This window comes from Electrona antarctica (assembly GCF_951216825.1).
Source record: "Electrona antarctica genome assembly, chromosome: 16".
Taxonomy (NCBI): domain Eukaryota; kingdom Metazoa; phylum Chordata; class Actinopteri; order Myctophiformes; family Myctophidae; genus Electrona; species Electrona antarctica.
This window is the reverse complement of record NC_136797.1, coordinates 37,090,941-37,110,837: the sequence shown is the minus strand read 5'-3', so window position 1 is coordinate 37,110,837 and position 19,897 is coordinate 37,090,941. Positions and strand designations below refer to the sequence as shown.

General features: G+C 41.5%; 1 protein-coding gene across 1 annotated transcript; it reads right to left on the bottom strand.

Moving 5' to 3' along the window:
• Window positions 1-1,037: 1,037 nt before the first annotated feature.
• Window positions 1,038-13,789, bottom strand: reep5 (receptor accessory protein 5). The gene is made up of 5 exons (XM_079524567.1): window positions 13,471-13,789; window positions 12,758-12,851; window positions 7,929-8,067; window positions 2,327-2,495; window positions 1,038-1,488 (listed from the first exon to the last, which is right to left on the bottom strand). Exons 1-5 carry the CDS (start codon window positions 13,589-13,591, stop codon window positions 1,439-1,441), a joined length of 573 nt encoding a protein of 190 aa, XP_079380693.1. The 5' UTR covers window positions 13,592-13,789; the 3' UTR covers window positions 1,038-1,438.
• Between the last annotated feature and the right edge of the window lie 6,108 nt (window positions 13,790-19,897).

Genomic DNA, 19,897 nt, shown 5'->3' with positions numbered 1-19,897 from the left:
CCCCTGGGGGACCTCCGGGTAACAACCTATCTAGGTGTTTACGTGCAAGGAATAAAACCAGTGGTGGAAAGTAATTAAGTACATTTACAATTTTGAGAATTTCCAATATCCAATACTTTTACCTCTACTATACTACATTTTGGATCCTAATATTGTACTTTTACTCCACTACATTTATTTGAAAACTTTAGTTACATTAAAGGAGCATTCAGTGATTTGGGTGATTGGTACTTTTTCCACCACTGAATAAAACCATACATCGATACAACTATTTACACATAGCTAATAACTTGCATTGTATGTTATCGTCACTGTCAGGTGGAAACCTTGTATGTCCAAAACTGTTACTTTTCAGGAAATCTAAAAAATAACTGATAGATCCAATGTAGTTATTATTTAGTCACAAGCTCTTAATACTTTTCATTTGTTGAATATTTATATAAACCCACAGACAGACGTAACCACGTTTCCAGTAAGAGTTTTTAAAATAGCAGATCTACAAAAGCTTGCATTGTCACACATTGTGAGCTTGTAGATTGGCTATTTTTACTGCTACATTTGAGAGACATTCGGGGGGTGATGGAAGTAGGAGTTGTTGTACACATTACATACCATTTCAAATAACCAAACCGCATCAAGGATATACAGCACTCCATGTCACCACACCAGCTCTGTTGTTAAAAAAGTGCTTAAAGGGGAAAACCACCCATTTTCAACATTTTACTATGTCATTAATATACCTTAGAGCTGTTGTGTGGAAATAATAAAGTCCCCCCCATTCTGTGTTTCCTAGAACTGTAATTATGAAAAAAATCATTAACATGGTGAAACACATCTTGATGACATCATCAAGATGTGTTTCACCATGTTAATGATTTTTTTCAGACCTCTAGTTCTAGGAAACACAGAATGGGGGAACCTTTTTATTATTTCCACAGCTCTAAGGTACATTAATGACATAGTAAAATGAGTGGAATGCCCCTTTAACTGTATACAGATTAAGTACGGGGACAAAATAAATTAAGCTTGAAAACAAGTATTTTTTTTGTTTTTTCTTTCTTTTTTCATTCAATAGTCACACATAAACACCCTTGAAGTGGCAACACAAATGGGCAAACAATTCTGTATTTGTGTATAAAGCAAACGGCAATACATTACAGTCAGTTTATCTGGGCAGCATTAAGGTACAATAATATGCAAAGTTTTAAGGTCTAAAAGCTTGTCTCAAGGGAAAAGGCCAACTTCACTTGGCACGAGTTCTTCTTTTTTGTTTTACCACCATTTAAATTATTTATGGACAGTGTGGAAGATTACATACTACTGAATTTAGAAAATGAACAATGACATTTTTTGAAAGGCAACATTTATCGAGCCGTGTTGTTGGCGCTCCTCTCCCCTCTGGGGCGGGGGTGGGGGGGGGGGGATGGGACGTCCGTCTTTAGGTTGACTTCTTCTCTTCAAACATGATGTTGGCTGTCGCTCTTTTGGCTGTGGGGCAAAGAGTAAAGGAACAGTCAGCGATCTGAACGGAACTCGGATTAAACGGAACCCGTTAGGCCCACAAATAAAAACAATGGTGGAAAAATGTTATCTCGTATTTTAGTTTGTATACCCTTCTTACCTACTTTGGGCATTTTGTGAAAACGGCTAATCTGCATATTTTCAACTAAGAAAATAACTAAGAATATAGGGTCTAAGTGAGACCCTTTCCATGCCACAAGTTCCACAACTGCGGCAGGGTGATCGCAACCATTGTGAGCTGGCATTTGATTTAGGCTACGCAAAACTAAATAAGATCGAGATATAGGACAGATTATGTCCAGGAGGTCATTTGCATACAGGTGCGAGGGGACTTAAATTGACTACATTCTACACTCGCCACCAAGATCATCTTTTGACGTCTTTTTCCAATGGCGCCCAATATTTATTGATTCAGAATGGTCTCTCTGATATCCACCGTCTCCTGTCGCTAGGTATAAATCTCGGCTTGCCTGTCCGTCAATTAAATGATTCCCCACCGTCCGCCGCCACTACAAGCTTTTTTTTCTCTGAATTGAGGCTCAGGTTGAACGGCTTAGGGGCTCATTACTAAATCGTCGCTACCTCGTACCTCGTACTAATATTAACGCTTCTGATGACTTTTAAAAATACAATCGCCAGATTATAGCTTTAGGCGATTTAGCTTCCGGTTCATTTTGGGGTGAATTTGGGGGCCTTTGGGTGGCGGCAGATAAGTTGCAGCGCCGGAGTGAATGGTGGTGGGCAATGAGTTACAATGATATACACAAATTATTTCTTCTGTGAAGCATGTTTAGAGTCCACATACCTTCATCCTTAATCTTGTCGGCAGCCTCTGATGCCTTGTCTGTGAGGTTCTTCACCACGTTGTCGATCTTGCCTTCGTTTCGCAGGAAGAACGGGCGAATGATCCGCGTGTAGATCACCACGGAGCCGTTGTTCGACGTGGGAGACATGCACCACACCAAGAACGCACCCTAGAGAGAGAGAGAGAGAGAGAGAGAGAGTGTTCAATTAGAGTCGACCCACACAACTGGTTGATATGGGGTGAAACCATTCATCGAATAATTGATCAATTAAACAAAAGGCAGTATTCGAGAGACGAGTGAAGTGTCATGTAAAAAAGTAATTGCGTGATATTGTACAATTTCCTCAAAGACGGGGGTTGACTTTAAGGCCCCTTTTCCACTGGGGTTGAACCGGTTCGGTTATTTTTTTCCCCACCTAATATTGAACCAGTTCAGAGTGTTTCCACTGAAAATGAATTTGTTCAGAACACTAGTTAGTTCGGAACTGGAACCAAAATACGGCCTCCGGTTCCGTGAAAGAAAGCACCAAGGTTCCAAGAACCAAAGTTCCTTTTGTGAAAAAGGGGCCTCAGTGAATTTTGGCACTGGCACTTTTCAAATTCACTGGCCCCACCGTTCCCGGGTCAGAAACGATACCTGATTCGGCAAATAACAGTGAAGAATAAACTTTAAAATTGAAGAAGAAAATGTATTTAAAAACTTCAATGTAAGTTGGAATATATTATCATATTTGGGGAAGCCTGCATGTATCTGACATTGACCTGTACCTCACATAATATTCTGCCTGAGTCTTGACACACCACATGCGTAGTAGGGTTTTAGCAAGACAATTATTATTCCAATTCTGGAGCAAATGTTCATAGAATATACCGTAGGAGATCTACACGCTTACAACGTCAACACTCCATTGTGGGAAGACGTGAGCTTGTAGATCTGCTATTTACACACAAACACACACACACACAAGGTGGTTCATTGCTTCTGCTAAGACTAAAACATGCAGAAAAGACAGTTATGTTATGCTACTATGGAGTACAAAGTAAGCACTTGTTTTATCAGACCAGTGGTTCTCAAAGTGAGGTCTGGCGACCCCCGTGGGTCCTTGAGGTCCTCCAGGAGTTGAAACGCAGTCTGATTGGCCCCGATCAGAACTCATTTTTTCTCTTTCATTATTTCTTATTCTCTTTCCAGATATTTTCAGATGGGGTTTGCAGCTAAATTCATACACATTTTTTGACATAAAAAAAGGAAACCAACAGTCATTGTCATACCAGGATTAGGACATTCAGAAATGCAATAGCCTGCTTGAGTAACAGTGTCGAAACCCAGGACTGTTCTCTAAAGTAATCCTCAAACACGCAGCCATGAAACTAATGATACGTTTGCTTTTCTTTTTCCCTGTGACTCATTCATTTGCATGAGGAAGCTACTACTGTGTGTTTAGCTCAAGACCCAGAAGAGACATTTGATCTCTCCCTGAAACCCAAACTAGTGAACATATCTTCACTACTTGTGAAGTATATAAAATGTATGGATTCATTTTTTTCTTCAAAAACATTTAATTTCTGTTTTAGTTTTTTTTTTTCTTTTTGGAAAATCTTTTGAAATAATAGGAAAATGTAGGACATTTAAAGGGATATTTAGCATTAAAAATGGGTCTGCGGCCCACAATCGGGTCCCAACCCAGTGTTTGGGAAACCACAGTGTGCTGTGTAGGCTACACCACCTGATGCCAGAGTCTACGTGACTCATATTGGTTACGCAAAGCAGGTTGCCTAGCGACCATCTATTGTTATGTAGCCTTACACAGCAATCTGCTGAAGCAGCAGTTAACCCCTTCAACCCTCTATTGTTAGTAAAAAAGAAAATCACACCCGTGTGAAGTGAGGGGCGCTCTTATCATCATACATCACATTCCGTGCTCAACCAATCAAATCATCCCGGTCAATCACAATTTGCGTCTTCACATGGACAATGAATGGAGAATATTACGTCATAGTGTCTATTTTACGTCATGATGATGTACGATGATAAGAGCTCCCCTCACTTTTGGCTTTTACACAGCCACCAAAAGCTGGGCATAGGAGAGCCCTAAAAAATCACACCCGTGTGAAGTGAGGGGCGCTCTTATCCTCATACATCATCACATTCCGGCCAATCACAATTGGTGTCCTCACTTATTTTGTCCTCACTTTTTATCCTCAAGTCCAATCCGGGTAATCACTTGTGGAGTCCTCAATTTTCAGTCCTCACTTTTCATCCTCAATATGTAAATTCATTGCTCAGCCAATCGAATCATCGCTATGGCGTGCTCAGCCAATCAAATCATCACTATGGGGTACACACAACACTGGGCATGGGATGGGCTAGCGCCCCTCAAACTACCTTAGTTACACTTGCAGGTTGCAACTGTACTTGGTGATTCTTTCTCTCTACACCGAATCTCTTCGTCAAAAATAGCTGATCTACAAGTTAAGTCACCGTGTGTGTGTGTGTGTGTGTGTGTGTGTGTGTGTGTGTGTGTGTGTGTGTGTGTGTGTGTGTGTGTGTGTGTGTGTGTGTGTGTGTGTGTGTGTGTGTGTGTGTGTGTGTGTGTGTGTGTGTGTGTGTGTGTGTGTGTGTGTGTGTGTGTGTGTGGACGCTCACAACAAACACTCCATTGGACAAAGGATATCTCCACTGTGCTAGTATCACTACAGGCAACTGTGTGTGTGTGTGTATGTTGACGCTCACAACAAACACTCCATTGGACAAAGGATATCTCCACTGTGCTAGTATCACTACAGGCAACTGTGTGTGTGTGTGTGTGTGTGTGTGTGTGTATGTTGACGCTCACAACAAACACTCCATTGGACAAAGGATATCTCCACTGTGCTAGTATCACTACAGGCAACTGTGTGTGTGTGTGTGTGTGTGTGTGTGTGTGTGTGTCCTGGGCATGACGTTAAACTGCTCCGTTGTAACTACTGTAGGCTATACGGCTGCATTGCTGCTAGCTATCGAGCCTGGCTCTTTAGCCGCCTGGTAATGTAAACGTGCGGGAGTGGACTGGAGAACTTTGTTTCCTCTGGTGGTCCAGCCTGGGACATGCCCTGCGGACCGGTGTGAAGCTTTACACTCTCACAGTAGGACGAGTTAGAATCCCTGCCCCATACATTTGAAATAGGCCTCATGGTGGCGCTATAACGTTGCTTAATTGGCCTATAACTCTTGAACCGTAGGTCACACAATCAAAAACTTTTACCCCCCCTGGATTCCTGGCATCATGACACAATCTCACCATATGGGTCCCAAACATTTGTGCCAGGGAATTTACATTTTCTTCCAAACATTTAGCTACGAGTCATGTGGTGATCACATGCCATTTGACCACAGAACAACAGGAAAGAAACAGCACTGCAGGCTGTTTTTAAATTTCTTTTGAAATCCCTCATTTGCTCATCAGCATTGTATGGTCTCGTTTAATTGCATACATGAATTAAAATAATAATTATCCAATTAATTGATGGCGTAAATCCTAAAATAGCCAATTATATATTATTCTACCCTTTTCTACTCATCTTCTATAATGATCATCAGACTCCTCTGTGCCTTGCAGGGTCTTTAACAGAGAAAGGTCAACATTGAACAACATGAGCGGCAGTGGTGTTAAGTAAGTAAACTATAGTACTAAAGTACATTTACTTAAAGGGGCATTCCACTCATTTTCAACATTTTACTATGTCATTAATATACCTTAGAGCTGTTGTGTGGAAATAATAAAAAAGTTCCCCCATTCTGTGTTTCCTAGAACTAGAGGTCTGAAAAAAATCATTAACATGGTGAAACACATCTTGATGACATCATCAAGATGTGTTTCACCATGTTAATGATTTTTTTCATAATTACAGTTCTAGGAAACACAGAATGGGGGGGACTTTTTTATTATTTCCACACAACAGCTCTAAGGTATATTAATGACATAGTAAAATGTTGAAAATGGGTGGTTTTCCCCTTTAAGTACTGTACTTAAAGTACAAATACCTAAAATTCTATATTTTCAATTTCCAATACTTTTACTTCTACTATCCACTACATCTCGGAGGCAAATAATGTAGGATACTTTTACTCTACTATTATTTGAAAACTTTAGTTACTATTTACTTTGTAGATTTTGATTATTAAAAAAACCACACATTAACCACTTCAATCCTATTTGAAAATAGCCAATCTACAAGCTCACAATGCGTTGCATCGCGACGCATTGCGAGCTTGTAGATCTGCTATTTTCAAAACGATTGTATGCGTTTGAAAACTTTAAATGAGACATTCTGCATTACTTTGGGTAATTTAAGTACATTTTGAAGCCAATACTTTTGTACTGTCACTCAAGTAAATGACATTCACTTGTAACGGAGTACATCTACATTGCAGTATTGATACTTTTACAGTGCGGCTCACACCGCACTGTTGCGTCACATGAGCATGGGCCTGGCACCGTGCCAGCAGAATGACTCAACTCATCAGGAACTAGGAGTAGGAAATGCCACTGCCTTAAACAAACAAACAGGCCAATTCAATGCTTTTTTTTACCTTGGCGAGGGTTAAAGTGAAGCTGCCGATTGTGTGCACTGTGTGTGTCCACAGAACATGTGCTTATATACCGTTAGGTGTCAATTCCATCGACCAAACTTATTTTTCACTGACACAAACTAAATACAAACTAAGCTATGATGAAGAAAACTGACTAAATATATTGACAATTTCCACAAATAAAAAACACAGGGAAATGTTAGGGAGGCCTGAAAAAAGCCAATCTACAAGCCTGCGATGCGTTGTGGGCTTGTAGATCTGCTATTTTCTGCACGTAGCTAAGTATAAATCGGGCATTACGACGCCATCACAGCAACATACATTTGTAGATTTAGTCGACTAAAATCTCATGATAGTAATAAACTAAAGCAAAAACTTATTATTATTAGTAGGCTAGTACAGTATAGTATCATTATGACATTGTTATTATTATTATTATTACTACAACTACAGTATTATTGTGGTTATTATAACTGGGGGCCTGTCAGGTGACATGCCAGGAAACATTCCATGCATAGCTCCACAATGGTTCCATTGTGCAACCTTAATTCCAACCTCCAACCTGTTAGCTAGCACATTTGTCTTTGTTCCTGTCTGTGGAACTACGATTCCCATCATGCATTTTGCAGGCATATTGTATGTGACACATTGTGAGCTTGTAGATCTGCTATTTTCAAATAGCGGATCTATATTAACTTGTTTTGCTGGGACCCCCCCCCCCCCCCCTAGAAAACCACTTTGAAGAGATGACCCCAATGGAAATAAGTCTTGGGTCTTGATTTCATTGCGTTCATCCTCGCACTGCTGTAACCCTGTGGGATTTGTATTTCAAATCAAATGACTGGCACGCAGGACATCACCTTTCCTATGTAGTAGAAAGTGAACCAGGAAGTCACCTTTCCTATGTAGAAAGGTCCTATGTAGTAGAAAGTGAACCAGGAAGTCACCTTTCCTATATGTAGAAAGGTCCTATGTAGTAGAAAGTGAACCAGGACGTTATCTTTCCTATAAAGGGAGCCATGACGTTACCTTTCCTATGTAGTAGAAAGGAAACCAGGAGAGGAAGATGTCGGCGAAGAACTCGGCCACGCTGAACACACCGTAGACCACCCAGTAGGTCAGCCATTTTGTGTCGTCGTCCTTGGTCGCGCTCTCAACTGCTTTTATCCTGCAGAGAGTTAAATTAAGGAGAGTCCATCACTTACTCTGTTATGGTCTGGCACACTGCAAAGACGAGGGTTTACTTTAGTGTATCAATTAGTACATTATAATATCCATCACTTACTCTGTTATGGTCTGGCACATTGCAAAGAGGTGGTTTAGTTTAGCATATCAATTAGTACATTATAATATCCATCACTTACTCTGTTATGGTCTGGCACATTGCAAAGAATTGGTTTAGTTTAGCATATGTTTAGTAGTAAATGGTGCATTTATATAGCGCCTTTATCCAAGGCGCTTTATATTGTACAAGAAAAGGAAGAAGCCGAAAAGGCCTATTTGGAATCCTTTCCTTAATGGAAGCGGTCATTAATAGAGTACATTAAAAAGGTCCAGCAGTGAAAGAAACGCAAATGAGTACGAATTACACATCAGAACTAAATCATATTAGCTACAGTGAAGAAGAAATAAGATATATGGTTTTTAATGTTGGAAAGGAAAGTGATGACTTTAGGGGTGGTAGGCCTACGACAGAACAGATGATTGTTAAAAACACGCCACACGACATGGATGAGACAAAAAGCTTGTTTCCATTGTGTTCCATTAAAAACATTCAACACTCAAAACAACAGGACAACACAACCGAACCGTGCAACAAAAACAACTGCATGAGTCATGACAATATAGAAAATCAAAATGTAGATTTAATTCATGATGGTGACATAAGGGGCCGTAAACGGAACACAGAGGTTGTCACTCAGCCATTTACAACACTGGCCATCCTGATCCGGGGAACGCATTTGGCTAAGTCCAATTTGAATTTGAGTATCATCCTTAAAGTGCAAGAACACTTTGGTAGAGGTTGTCTTGTAATTACCATTGGTGAGGTATCTTGCTCCGTGGTGCCATGATTAGAAAATAATCCAAAAATAGTCTCCTCATTGACTTGCGTTGCACAGTGTAAATGCCAGAAAAGTGCTGGCAGCATTCTTTTTGCTAAAAGTGACTTTCAGTGCTGATTCACTGCAATGTAAGACAACAAGGGGACTATTTTTGGAATATCAATTTCTAATCAATGGAGCAACAGAGCAAGATACCTCAGTCTACCCGAGTCTGCACACTGGTGATGCTGAAAAAGCATCTTTTATCTTATCCGATCATCAGGACATATACATGACGACACAATCCAAACCTGTCAAACCTGTCAAGTGTCATTGCGCTTTTAAGCCTAGTTAACAAAGATTTGTGACGAGACTAAAATGGTAAACGGCGGTGCATTTATCAGTTAGCGGCTCGATGTCTTGCTTAATGACAATTCAACACTATCTCTGGGGGGAGCCCGGGTTCGAACTGGGAACATTCCTCAGGAAGTAGAGCGGCCCGCTCCTGAGCCACTGCTGCCCCACTAAACCATTTTAAGACCAATTCATACTCCATTGTACGGCTGCGTCACACATCAGAAATAGATGACCTACTACAAGCTCACAGTCTGCTGAGCCAATCGAACAAATCTATGGTAAACTGACATGGAACAGGAAATGGGTATGCCTATGCCACTGTTCTGCAAAACGGGAACTACAGTTACAGCCTTATTACCCTGTATTTATTCACAAGAATCAGCATGGCAACCGCGAGCTGACTTCCCTCGTCCCGCAGGGAGGTATGCTGGTGGAGACGGTTCAGCACGTGGGCCGGCGTTGGCCGCACTTCAACTCGCGCTAATCGGTTCGGCTTTGTGACCGATACGGCTTATTATCACCCTCTTTTATCATTATCACACTGTGATAACAGCTGTACACAGGCTGTACATTGTGACCAGGCCTGCTATGGAACATCATGTACCATACATCCAACACTCCATATATACAGTACGTGCACTGAGATAAACCTACAGTACACACACACCTCGCCCTCTATGTGGTATTGCTACTACTGTATGTGCAATAAAGCTTATTTTGTAATCAGACCAACGCCCTATAAACACTCTGTGGTGAATTCCCTCAACACTTCACATGGCAGCAGATGGGAGGGAGGGAGGGAGGGAGGGATGGATAGATAGATAGATGTTTTGGCCAAATCAGCCATTGTCTTGTAGGTGCAAACAAGTATCGGCATGCATTGGCATTGATTTTGTGAGATGGATCGTATATACGATAGATTTTTTTTTAAATGTCCCAGCGCAAACCTGTGGTCTCAACCTGGGGGTTGCGACCCCTTGGGGGATCCCACAATTATTTTGTTGGGTCACCAAATTATTTAAAAAAAAGTTTTTTATTATTTTTGAAACTGAATGGCTGGAAATGGAAATTTAGAGTTTACATATCATATATTTATGATGTATTTTCTCTATTATTAAGGTTATTGTAGCTGTCAATTTGTATTGGTGGTGGGAAGGGGGGCGGGGGTCGCGAGACATGGCCAAAACATTTTCGGAGGTCCATAGCCAAAAACGTTGAGAACCCCTGTTGTAGTACAGGGAACTGTAATGTGAACAATTTTAATTCTCAAAAAAAGTCAAAATACTGTTTATTCTCCACCTACCAATCCACAAAAACAAATCACATCCACATAAGAAGCACCTTTGTTTGGACCTCTGGCACACTTGAGTCACGTGACCTCGCTTCCCTTCCAAAATGTGTGCATTCCTAGGGGCGTGTCGTAACAAAATACTCTCTAAACATTGCTACTGTATACTACAGGGTTTTTTTTGTGAACGAGGGACAGGGTTGCCAAGTCCGCTTGTTTACCGCCAATGTTGGCGGTAAACAAGCGTGTTTTTCTTTGGCTTGTTTTAAAAATCCGGTGGCTATTATATGGCAATATTATTGGGCTTGTTTTTCGAGGGAAGATTTGGCTTATTTCTCTCGCCAAGAGTTGGCTTGTTTTGGGCTTGTTTTTTGAGGTGGGCTGGCTCACAAGAGTTGGCAACACTGACCAGGGACCACCACCCTGACTAAGAATCAACCTGGGGACCACTAACTTGTGTAGGGATGGGATATGGGTTAAGATCAGTGGTTTGGTAACACTAGCTATGCAATGCATCCCATCTATACCACTGTTTCTCAACCGATGGTCCACAGACTACTAGTGGTCCATGGCATAATAGGCCTGCAGGTGATCCGTGGGACAATGTTTTAAAATATAAATAAAATGCCTTTGTTAAATTTATTAAAATATGTTTAAATAATACAGTATTTCAAAAGTACATCAAATGTAAGAAATTATTTGAATTAATAGCTAATACAAATATTTAAATTAAGGCTTGATTTCATTCACTGCACGATACTGCGATACTTCACGTTGCTACAATACTAAATGCATGGCCAGGGACCACATGCAATACCTTCACGAACCACCAGTGGTCCACAGACCACCTGTTGAAAACCCCTGCTCTACTACACTACACTAATTATAGGTCTCCTAAACGTCCTCTGAAAGGGCATGTGACCACTTAAAACTCATTCCCTGCCAGAAACGTGTTTTACATGTTTTCATTGAAAGCCCAGTGGAACGTGTTTTACGTGTTTTTTTTTAATTCATTCAGAATGGTCTCGCTAATATCTACCGTAAAGCAGTGTTCCCCGTCACTATAGGCAACGCTCAGCTCTGTGTATTTGACTACCACAAAGATGGCCGCTGCATAGACTGCTGTAATAGCTGCGATCTTTCGCCGCCTTTTTCTCGGAATTGAGGTGATTGAACAGAACGATGTTTGGGACTCGATACTAAATCGGTTACACTATTAACGTTTCTGAAGACTTTTATTAGACAGATTACTTATAGGTGATTTTGCGTCCTGGTTTTTTATGGTGAATTTTGTGTTTTTCAAAATAAAACACCCTGTGCATCCTGTTGGCAGGAAGCCACAGCACTGGAGTCAATGGTGGTTAGGAGTTCATAAGTGGTCACATGGGTGGGCTGCAAACACTTTTGAGATTTTCAAGTGGGCCCAGATACAGAAAAGGTTGAACTACTGGCCTGAAATGGTATCAGGTACGGTCGCCCCTAAACCATCTCACCCCTTTTTCCGCCAACATCATGCCGACCGCTCGGTGCCGCTGTTCTTGTATTCATTATTTTGTTTTACTGAGAATAAGGTTAGAAATAAGTTTAGGGTTAGGCAAAGTTTTACTGGGGTTAAGTTTAGGTATAGGGTTAGGTTTAGGCATAGTTTTACTGAGGTAAGGTTATAGGAATAAGGTTATAGGTTTAACCGTTTAAGCATTATTTACTTAAATTACTTTAGGAATACCAGGCCACGCAGTTCCGCCGGCTGTACGCCCCGGGCGAGTTGGTAAAGGGGCGACTCGTTTGGTATTCCCTGAAACAGACAGACACACACACACGTACGCACGTGCGCACACAAGTAACGGGAAGAAACCAAACTGGGCACAGCGCCCAGTCTGGCCTGCAGTGACTCCTCACTTCACTATGGTCGTTATTACGAAAGCGGAAGCTGTGCTGCTGTTGAAATGTCCTAATTAGACGCATTGAGGCTGACATCATCATCCATCACCATGAACACAATCACCTAACAACGTGTGTGTGTGTGTGTGTGTGTGTGTGTGTGTGTGTGTGTGTGTGTGTGTGTGTGTGTGTGTGTGTGTGTGTGTGTGTGTGTGTGTGTGTGTGTGTGTGTGTGTGTGTGTGTGTGTGTGTGTGTGTGTGTGTGTGTGTGCGCGCGCGTTTTCACTTACGATATGTACGCCGGATACACAAAGCCGATGAGGTTGCATAGCAGGGAGGCGCCGTATCCGATCACCAAATATATAGCCACGAACCCTATGACAGCTGATGATAGAGAAACCATTCCAATGAACACATTAATAAACAGTTAAAATAGATGGTATTCACTACAAAAAAGAAATAAAAAAACCCCACTTAAAATAGAGTATTCACTACAAAACACTTAAAATAAATAAAACAGTATAGGCCTATATTGTTAGTATTGGCTATCCAATACTAACATTTTAAATAGTCATCCACTACAAATTCTATGAAACAGTGAAACACACTGTTACATTGTTACTACTAATGCATGCGTGATCCCTGATGTGATATCTGACCGCGGATCAGCCGTTAAATTATTTCCCCTTATTACACCCTGTCATACGATGGTATAAGGAAAATGGCAGATCTAGCTTTCTCTTTGTCGTACGTATAGATTTGCCATTTTTTCGGCTAGCGACAGCTATCTATTTTTTTTTTACCATTTCACCCAGAGCGACATCAGACATTGCCTGAAGGTTACACAGTATGTTTTTTCCATTAAATGGAAATAATATACTTTATACACTTTAGGCTGTATAGCTCACCGAAAAGCGGCAGCTCTCTCTGCCTCATATCATCATCTGCATGCATTTATCGGCGAGCGACATGCGGCGTCTATTTCTTTAATCATGTTACCCACCCAGTGCGATGTAGGAGCGGTTCACGCCCGTCCTGGCCTCGATCTTGGCCAAAACGTCCGTCATCAGGTTCTTCTCGTGGAGGAAGGCATCGAATCTCGCCTTCAGCCCCTGGTTCGCCATGATGACCTGCTTGGAATGGATCTGGATATGATTTAAGTGTGTGAGTGTCTGTGGATGCAGTAGGCTACACACTACTAGAGAAACAATAAGCAGGCAGGCAGGCAGGGAGCGTCGCTACTGTACTGTGTGTGCGGTTTCAGTGCGTGTGTGTGAGTGTGCGCGTTGTTGATGAGTGAACAACTGCGACAGCCACCATGCAGCAAGGAGGAGCGTCACTTCTCTGCAGCCATGACGTCACCGTCTGCATGACCACCAGCACCCCCCTCCCCTCCCTTATGGAAGACAATTATAGTAGTAGGCTATAGGCCTACATTTATTAACTGTCTATAATCTAGAAATTATATAAATACAATTAAACATACAATTACATAAAATGTATTGATTTATTAGGGGGGTTTTTTTCTTTCATTGTCTGTGTTTGATTGATCCAAATTGTAAATTAGGCTAGGCCTATATAAATACCACAATTAAATAGGCTACATAAAATGTATTTATTTGTGTTTTTTTATTCTTTTAATTGTTTGAAATTGTTTGATTGTGGTGTTTTTTGTTTCTTTTTGTATTTCTTTTTTGGGAACAATGGAGAATAGGATATAACCTACCAATTTGGATTAATTGAAAACGGTGGGCCCTATTGTAAAAAATTAAGTGTAATGCTTTATTTTGCCGTCCAGTTAACAGTTTTTGTATTGAGTTGTGCTTGAAATGTACTGTAATTCTGCAAACTGTTAATAAATCAATCAATCAAACCATCACTTCTTCACGCTGGACCACAGCGTTATGAGTTCTTCTATGCGACGGTATGTGTTTTCCCCATTGTCCCGGTCTATACTTTAGTGGAAAATAAACTATACATTCGCTGCTCACCTACACGAAGGCGGTTGTAGGTGGTTGAAAGACTTTTCTTCGCGGTGGGGTGATTCTCAGAAGCCCTCCTATGTGAAATCCACTTTTCTAGACACAAGAAATATGTATATCCACCAGATGGAGATGCTTTTACTAACTCAATACTGCCACCTACAGATCCGGTCAACGGCGTTTTTCTATGGACCTGGTCTGTATATTTATTTTTAATATCAGGTTGGGAAATTTCATCTAATCAGGAGAAACCCATAAATATCCATCACTAGAGTTTTATATTGTTCAGTGCAAAATGTGTGTTCTTTTTTCTCTCTCTCCTGATTGGATGAATTTGATGTATACTGTTTGTTTATGTTTACCATAGCATTTATTTCGTCTAAGACTTATTTTCGAATTGTACATCAATCAATGGCATCAATGGCATTGGGCCTGTGGTATCTGGAACCACAGTTCACATTAATAATAGCAAAAGTAACTGCAGAAACATTTAGTTGTCTCCTGCTCTGACCGACACCTAGGCTAGTAGGCAGCTGCAGGGGACAGATCTGGCTTGCTGATAGCAGCACTGTTCTTCCTGTGAGTTGTGACTTGACCATTACCTTATTTGGACACAAACATGTTGACAATTTGGTAAAGGGGGTTGAGACCACCTTTGCATTTCCCTTTGATGTCTCTGTCTTCGGTTGTATAAAATCTACTGAAAATGTCTATCTGTGCTAGTTAGTCCCACAAGCCGTAGGGCTGCTGGGTACATCCATGGGGCTGTGATGTCTTGTACTCTCTGAAAAATAAATGGAACTCCGGAACAACATTCATCTGCTTGCCTGTGCCTCTTCATCCATCTATCAGTCTGCAGAACCTCTCCGTATTTTTGCGTATTTTGAGTATTTAAGTCAAGTCTTTACGTCTGTTTATGAGCTTTATAGAGAGAGGAAAAGCAGTTCTATCTCTGTTTAGTACATATACTTCAGGCCAAACACCAGTAGGCGATGCTCAAAGAAAGAGAAAGAAAGAAAGAACTGAAGTCTCAAGGGATTCACTTTAGAATGTGTGTAGTTCAAAAGAAAACAGAAAATACACTAATATAATATTTCAACGCAATATAAGTATTGTGCTGGCCAGAATGATCCATTTTGTGTTGTGGTCAACAGAGTCCTCTAGTGGCTCAATAGCGTAGCAGCAGTAGCCTATTGAAAATGGCCACGTGTGTGCGTGTGTAAAACATATTGAAATATAGCTGCAAGCAGCGATAAAGCGGGACCAAGATAGAAGAAGAACAATGCGCAATAAGAACAACACGCACAAATGAGACCGACGAGCTGAGTTGTCGGTACCGGGATTTGAACTCGCAACCTTGTGGACCGAAGGTGGGAGCTCTACTGACTGACCTACACAGAGACAATCAGTGACTATATTGTAAACAGTAAAACCATTTAGTGATTTGGTAACAAGAAGGTGTGTCCTCATTTTAGGCATGTCTTGTGTGTGTGTGCGTGCGTGCGTGCGTGCGTGCGTGCGTGCGTGCGTGCGTGCGTGCGTGCGTGCGTGCGTGCGTGCGTGCGTGCCTGCCTGCCTGCCTGCCTGCCTGCCTGCCTGCCTGCCTGCCTGCCTGCCTGCCTGCCTGCCTGCCTGCCTGCCTGCCTGCCCCTGCCCCTGCCTGCGTGCGTGCGTGCGTGCGTGCGTGGCTGCATGCGTGGCTGCATGCGTGTGTGTGTTAGGCAGACAATCGTTCATAACCATGGATTTGGATTGAAGATCATCTCTTTAGTTTTTGTGGTGTTTAACATAAGGTGGCTATTATCACACCAGTCTTTAAAGTTATTGATCTCACTGATATAGCCCACAGGGCGTTCAACAATATGTACAAATAAGACTGACAAGCTGAGTTGGCAGTAGCTGGATTTGAACACACAACCTTGCGGTCCAAGGGCAAGAGCTCGACTGACTGAGCTACATGGAGACAATCAGTTACTCCATTGTTAACAGGAAAATCATTCAGTGTTTGTTCAGCATAAGTACTCAAACTTTAGTGTGTGTGTGTGTGTGTGTGTGTGTGTGTGCGTGCGCGCGCAATTTTCATTGGCTCATAAAAACATTTTTTCACTTAGAAAAAATGTGCTACGATTATTTGTCCGTATATGTCCAAAGTTCACGTGTAGAAGTTTTCGTGCATTTTGAGCAAAGATTCTGGGAGACGTTACATTTTAACTGTTTTTCATATAATTCAAAATGGCGGGTGATCTAAAGGTCAGAGGTCAAAAGTCAGAACACGAAAGTTGTTCGGCATGAGGAGACACATATGTGTATCAAAGTGTCATTGCCAACGGTCAAACGGTTCATGAGATATGCACGTTCAAAGTTTGCAAGTTTGCAAGTTTTGCATCAATTGAGTGCTATAGCGCCACCATTTGGCCAATCATGATGGGCTTCGCATAGTAAAGTGACATAAGCATGTGTGTGTATTAGAGGCAGAAGAATAATTTTCACAAAACAGCAATTTTCATTGGCTCATAAAAACTTCATTTTTTCACTTAACAAAAATGTGCTACGATTATTTGTCCGTATAGGTCCAAAGTTCACGTGTAGAAGTTTTCGTGCATTTTGAGCAAAGATTCTGGGAGGAGTTACATTTGAACTGTTTTTCAAATAATTCAAAATGGCGGGTGATCTAAAGGTCAGAGGTCAAAAGTCAGAACTCGGAAGTTGTTCGGCATGAGGAGACACATATGTGTATCAAAGTGTCATTGCCAACGGTCAAACGGTTCATGAGATATGCACGTTCAAAGTTTGCAAGTTTTGCAAGTTTTGCATCAATTGAGTGCTATAGCGCCACCATTTGGCCAATCATGATGGGCTTCACATAGTCACCGTTTGGCATGGTCCTCTATCATGTTGACAAGTTTTGCGCAAACCGACTGCACGGTTCAGTCAGAACAGCTATTTTTGGCAGAAGGAGAATAAAATAAAGTACTGATCATATAATTCAAAATGGCGGGTGATCTAAAGGTCAGAGGTCAAAAGTCAGAACACGAAAGTTGTTCAGCACGAGGAGACGCATATGGGTATAAAAGTTTCATTGCCAACGGTCAAACGGTTCATGAGCTATGCACGTTCAAAGTTAGCATTTTAAATTGAGCGCTATAGCGCCACCATTTGGCCAATCGTCTTGGGCTTCGCATATTCACCGTTTGGCATGGCCCTCTACCAGATTACAGCGTTTCGCGAAAACCGACTGCACCATTCAGTCAGAACAGCTATTTTTGGCGGAAGGAGAAGAAGGAGAAGAAGAAAAATAAACACAATAACAAAGAGTGACCAAAGTCACTGCGTGACTTCTTGGTCCCTAACTAGAAAAAGTGCCCTTCTGGGCACAGGTCTCCACCAGGAGAGTGTGTGTGTGTGTGTGTGTGTGTGTGTGTGTGTGTGTGTGTGTGTGTGTGTGTGTGTGTGTGTGTGTGTGTGTGTGTGTGTGTGTGTGTGTGTGTGTGTGTGTGTGTGTGTGCGCGCGCACCATGAGGCTGATTTGAAAACTGTCAAGTGGCATTTCTTCCAAAGCCTAGTGGGAATACGCTTGCAGTTTCACCACAATCGGACGCTGCGTTGAGTAGTTGTGGCGATTTGTACAAAACGGGTACAAAGCGGGCTACTCCTGAAAAGTTTAGAAGCCAATCGTAGCCAATGAGGGTGGATTATGAGAAATCAAACAAACCCGTCTTGATCACATGACTATGGAGAGCATGTGTACCGATTTGCGTGAAATTTGGATAAAATCTGAAGAAGTAATATTAGAAAATGCGTTTTACATATGTCGGCCTCCTGGTGGCGCTATAAAGAGCAGATGTGAAAAATTCCAGGAAAAGGTTTTTTCCTTGGCCTCTAGGGAGTTGGCATACAAAGTTATCCACAGATCCGTGCAGTTAGAGGTAAAAACACTTTTCGGCCAGTTATAGCGCCACCATGAGGCTGAGTTGAAAATGTTCATGTGGCATTTCTTCCTCGGCCTAGTGGGAATGTGCGTGCACAATTTCACGGAAATCACACAATGTGTTCATGATTTGCAGCATTTTGTTTGAAACTGAGCACTCCTGTGAACTTTGGAAGCCAATCTTAGCCAATCAGGATGGAGTCTGAGAAATCTGAAAGACCTGTTTCGTTGAATGGCTCTAGAGAGACTGTGTACCAATTTGCGTGATGTTTGGAAAAAATCTGTAGGTGTACTGTCCAAAAACTTGACGGACGGACAAACATACTCTCTCCCCATGCCTTCAGCCTGGTGGAGACAATAATATTGTCTCCACCAGGTACCGACAAATGACTGACGAGCTGAGTTGTCGGTACCCGGATTTGAACTCACAACCTTGTGGTCTGAAGGCACGAGCTCTACCAACTGAGCTAAAGCTGGGGAACACTAGACTGTAAGAGGGGGGGAAGAAGAAAAATGGAGGGGGAAGAAGGGGGGAGAAAGAAAAGAGAAGAAAGAAGAGAAAAGGAGAGAAAACTTGAGAAAATGGAAGGGAATGGATGCAATTCTAACTCAGCTTCATGTACAATCCTGCTGCAAGCGATAATGTATCCGAATATTTTCAAAAAGCACTGTGCAGACACAGTCAGTTGACTCATTCTAAACAGTAACATCATTCAGTATTCATATAGGTATTAGGTGCAGAAGAAGTTTCACAAAACAGCAATTTTCATTGGTTCATAAAAACCTCATTTTTTCACTTAGAAAAAATGTGCTACGATAATTTGTCCGTATAGGTCCAAAGTGTAGTAGAAGTTTTCGTGCATTTTGAGCAAAGATTCTGGGAGGAGTTACATTTGAACTGTTTTTCATATAATTCAAAATGGCGGGTGATCTAAAGGTCAGAGGTCAAAAGTCAGAACACGAAAGTTGTTCGGCATGAGGAGACACATGTGTATCAAGGTGTCATTGCCAACGGTCAAACGGTTCATGAGATATGCACGTTCAAAGTTTGCAAGTTTGCAAGTTTTGCATCAATTGAGTGCTATAGCGCCACCATTTGGCCAATCGTGATGGGCTTCGCATAGTAAAGTGACATAAGCATATGTGTGTATTAGAGGGAGAAGAATAATTTTCACAAACCAGCAATTTTCATTGGTTCATAAAAACTTCATTTTTTCACTTAGAAAAAATGTGCTACGATTATTTGTCCGTATAGGTCCAAAGTTCACGTGTAGAAGTTTTCGTGCATTTTGAGCAAAGATTCTGGGAGGAGTTACATTTGAACTGTTTTTCATATAATTCAAAATGGCGGGTGATCTAAAGGTCAGAGGATGAAAAAAGTCAGAACATGAAAAAAGCATGAGGAGACACATATGTGTATCAAAGTGTCATTGCCAACGGTCAAACGGTTCATGAGATATGCACGTTCAAAGTTTGCAAGTTTGCAAGTTTTGCATCAATTGAGTGCTATAGCGCCACCA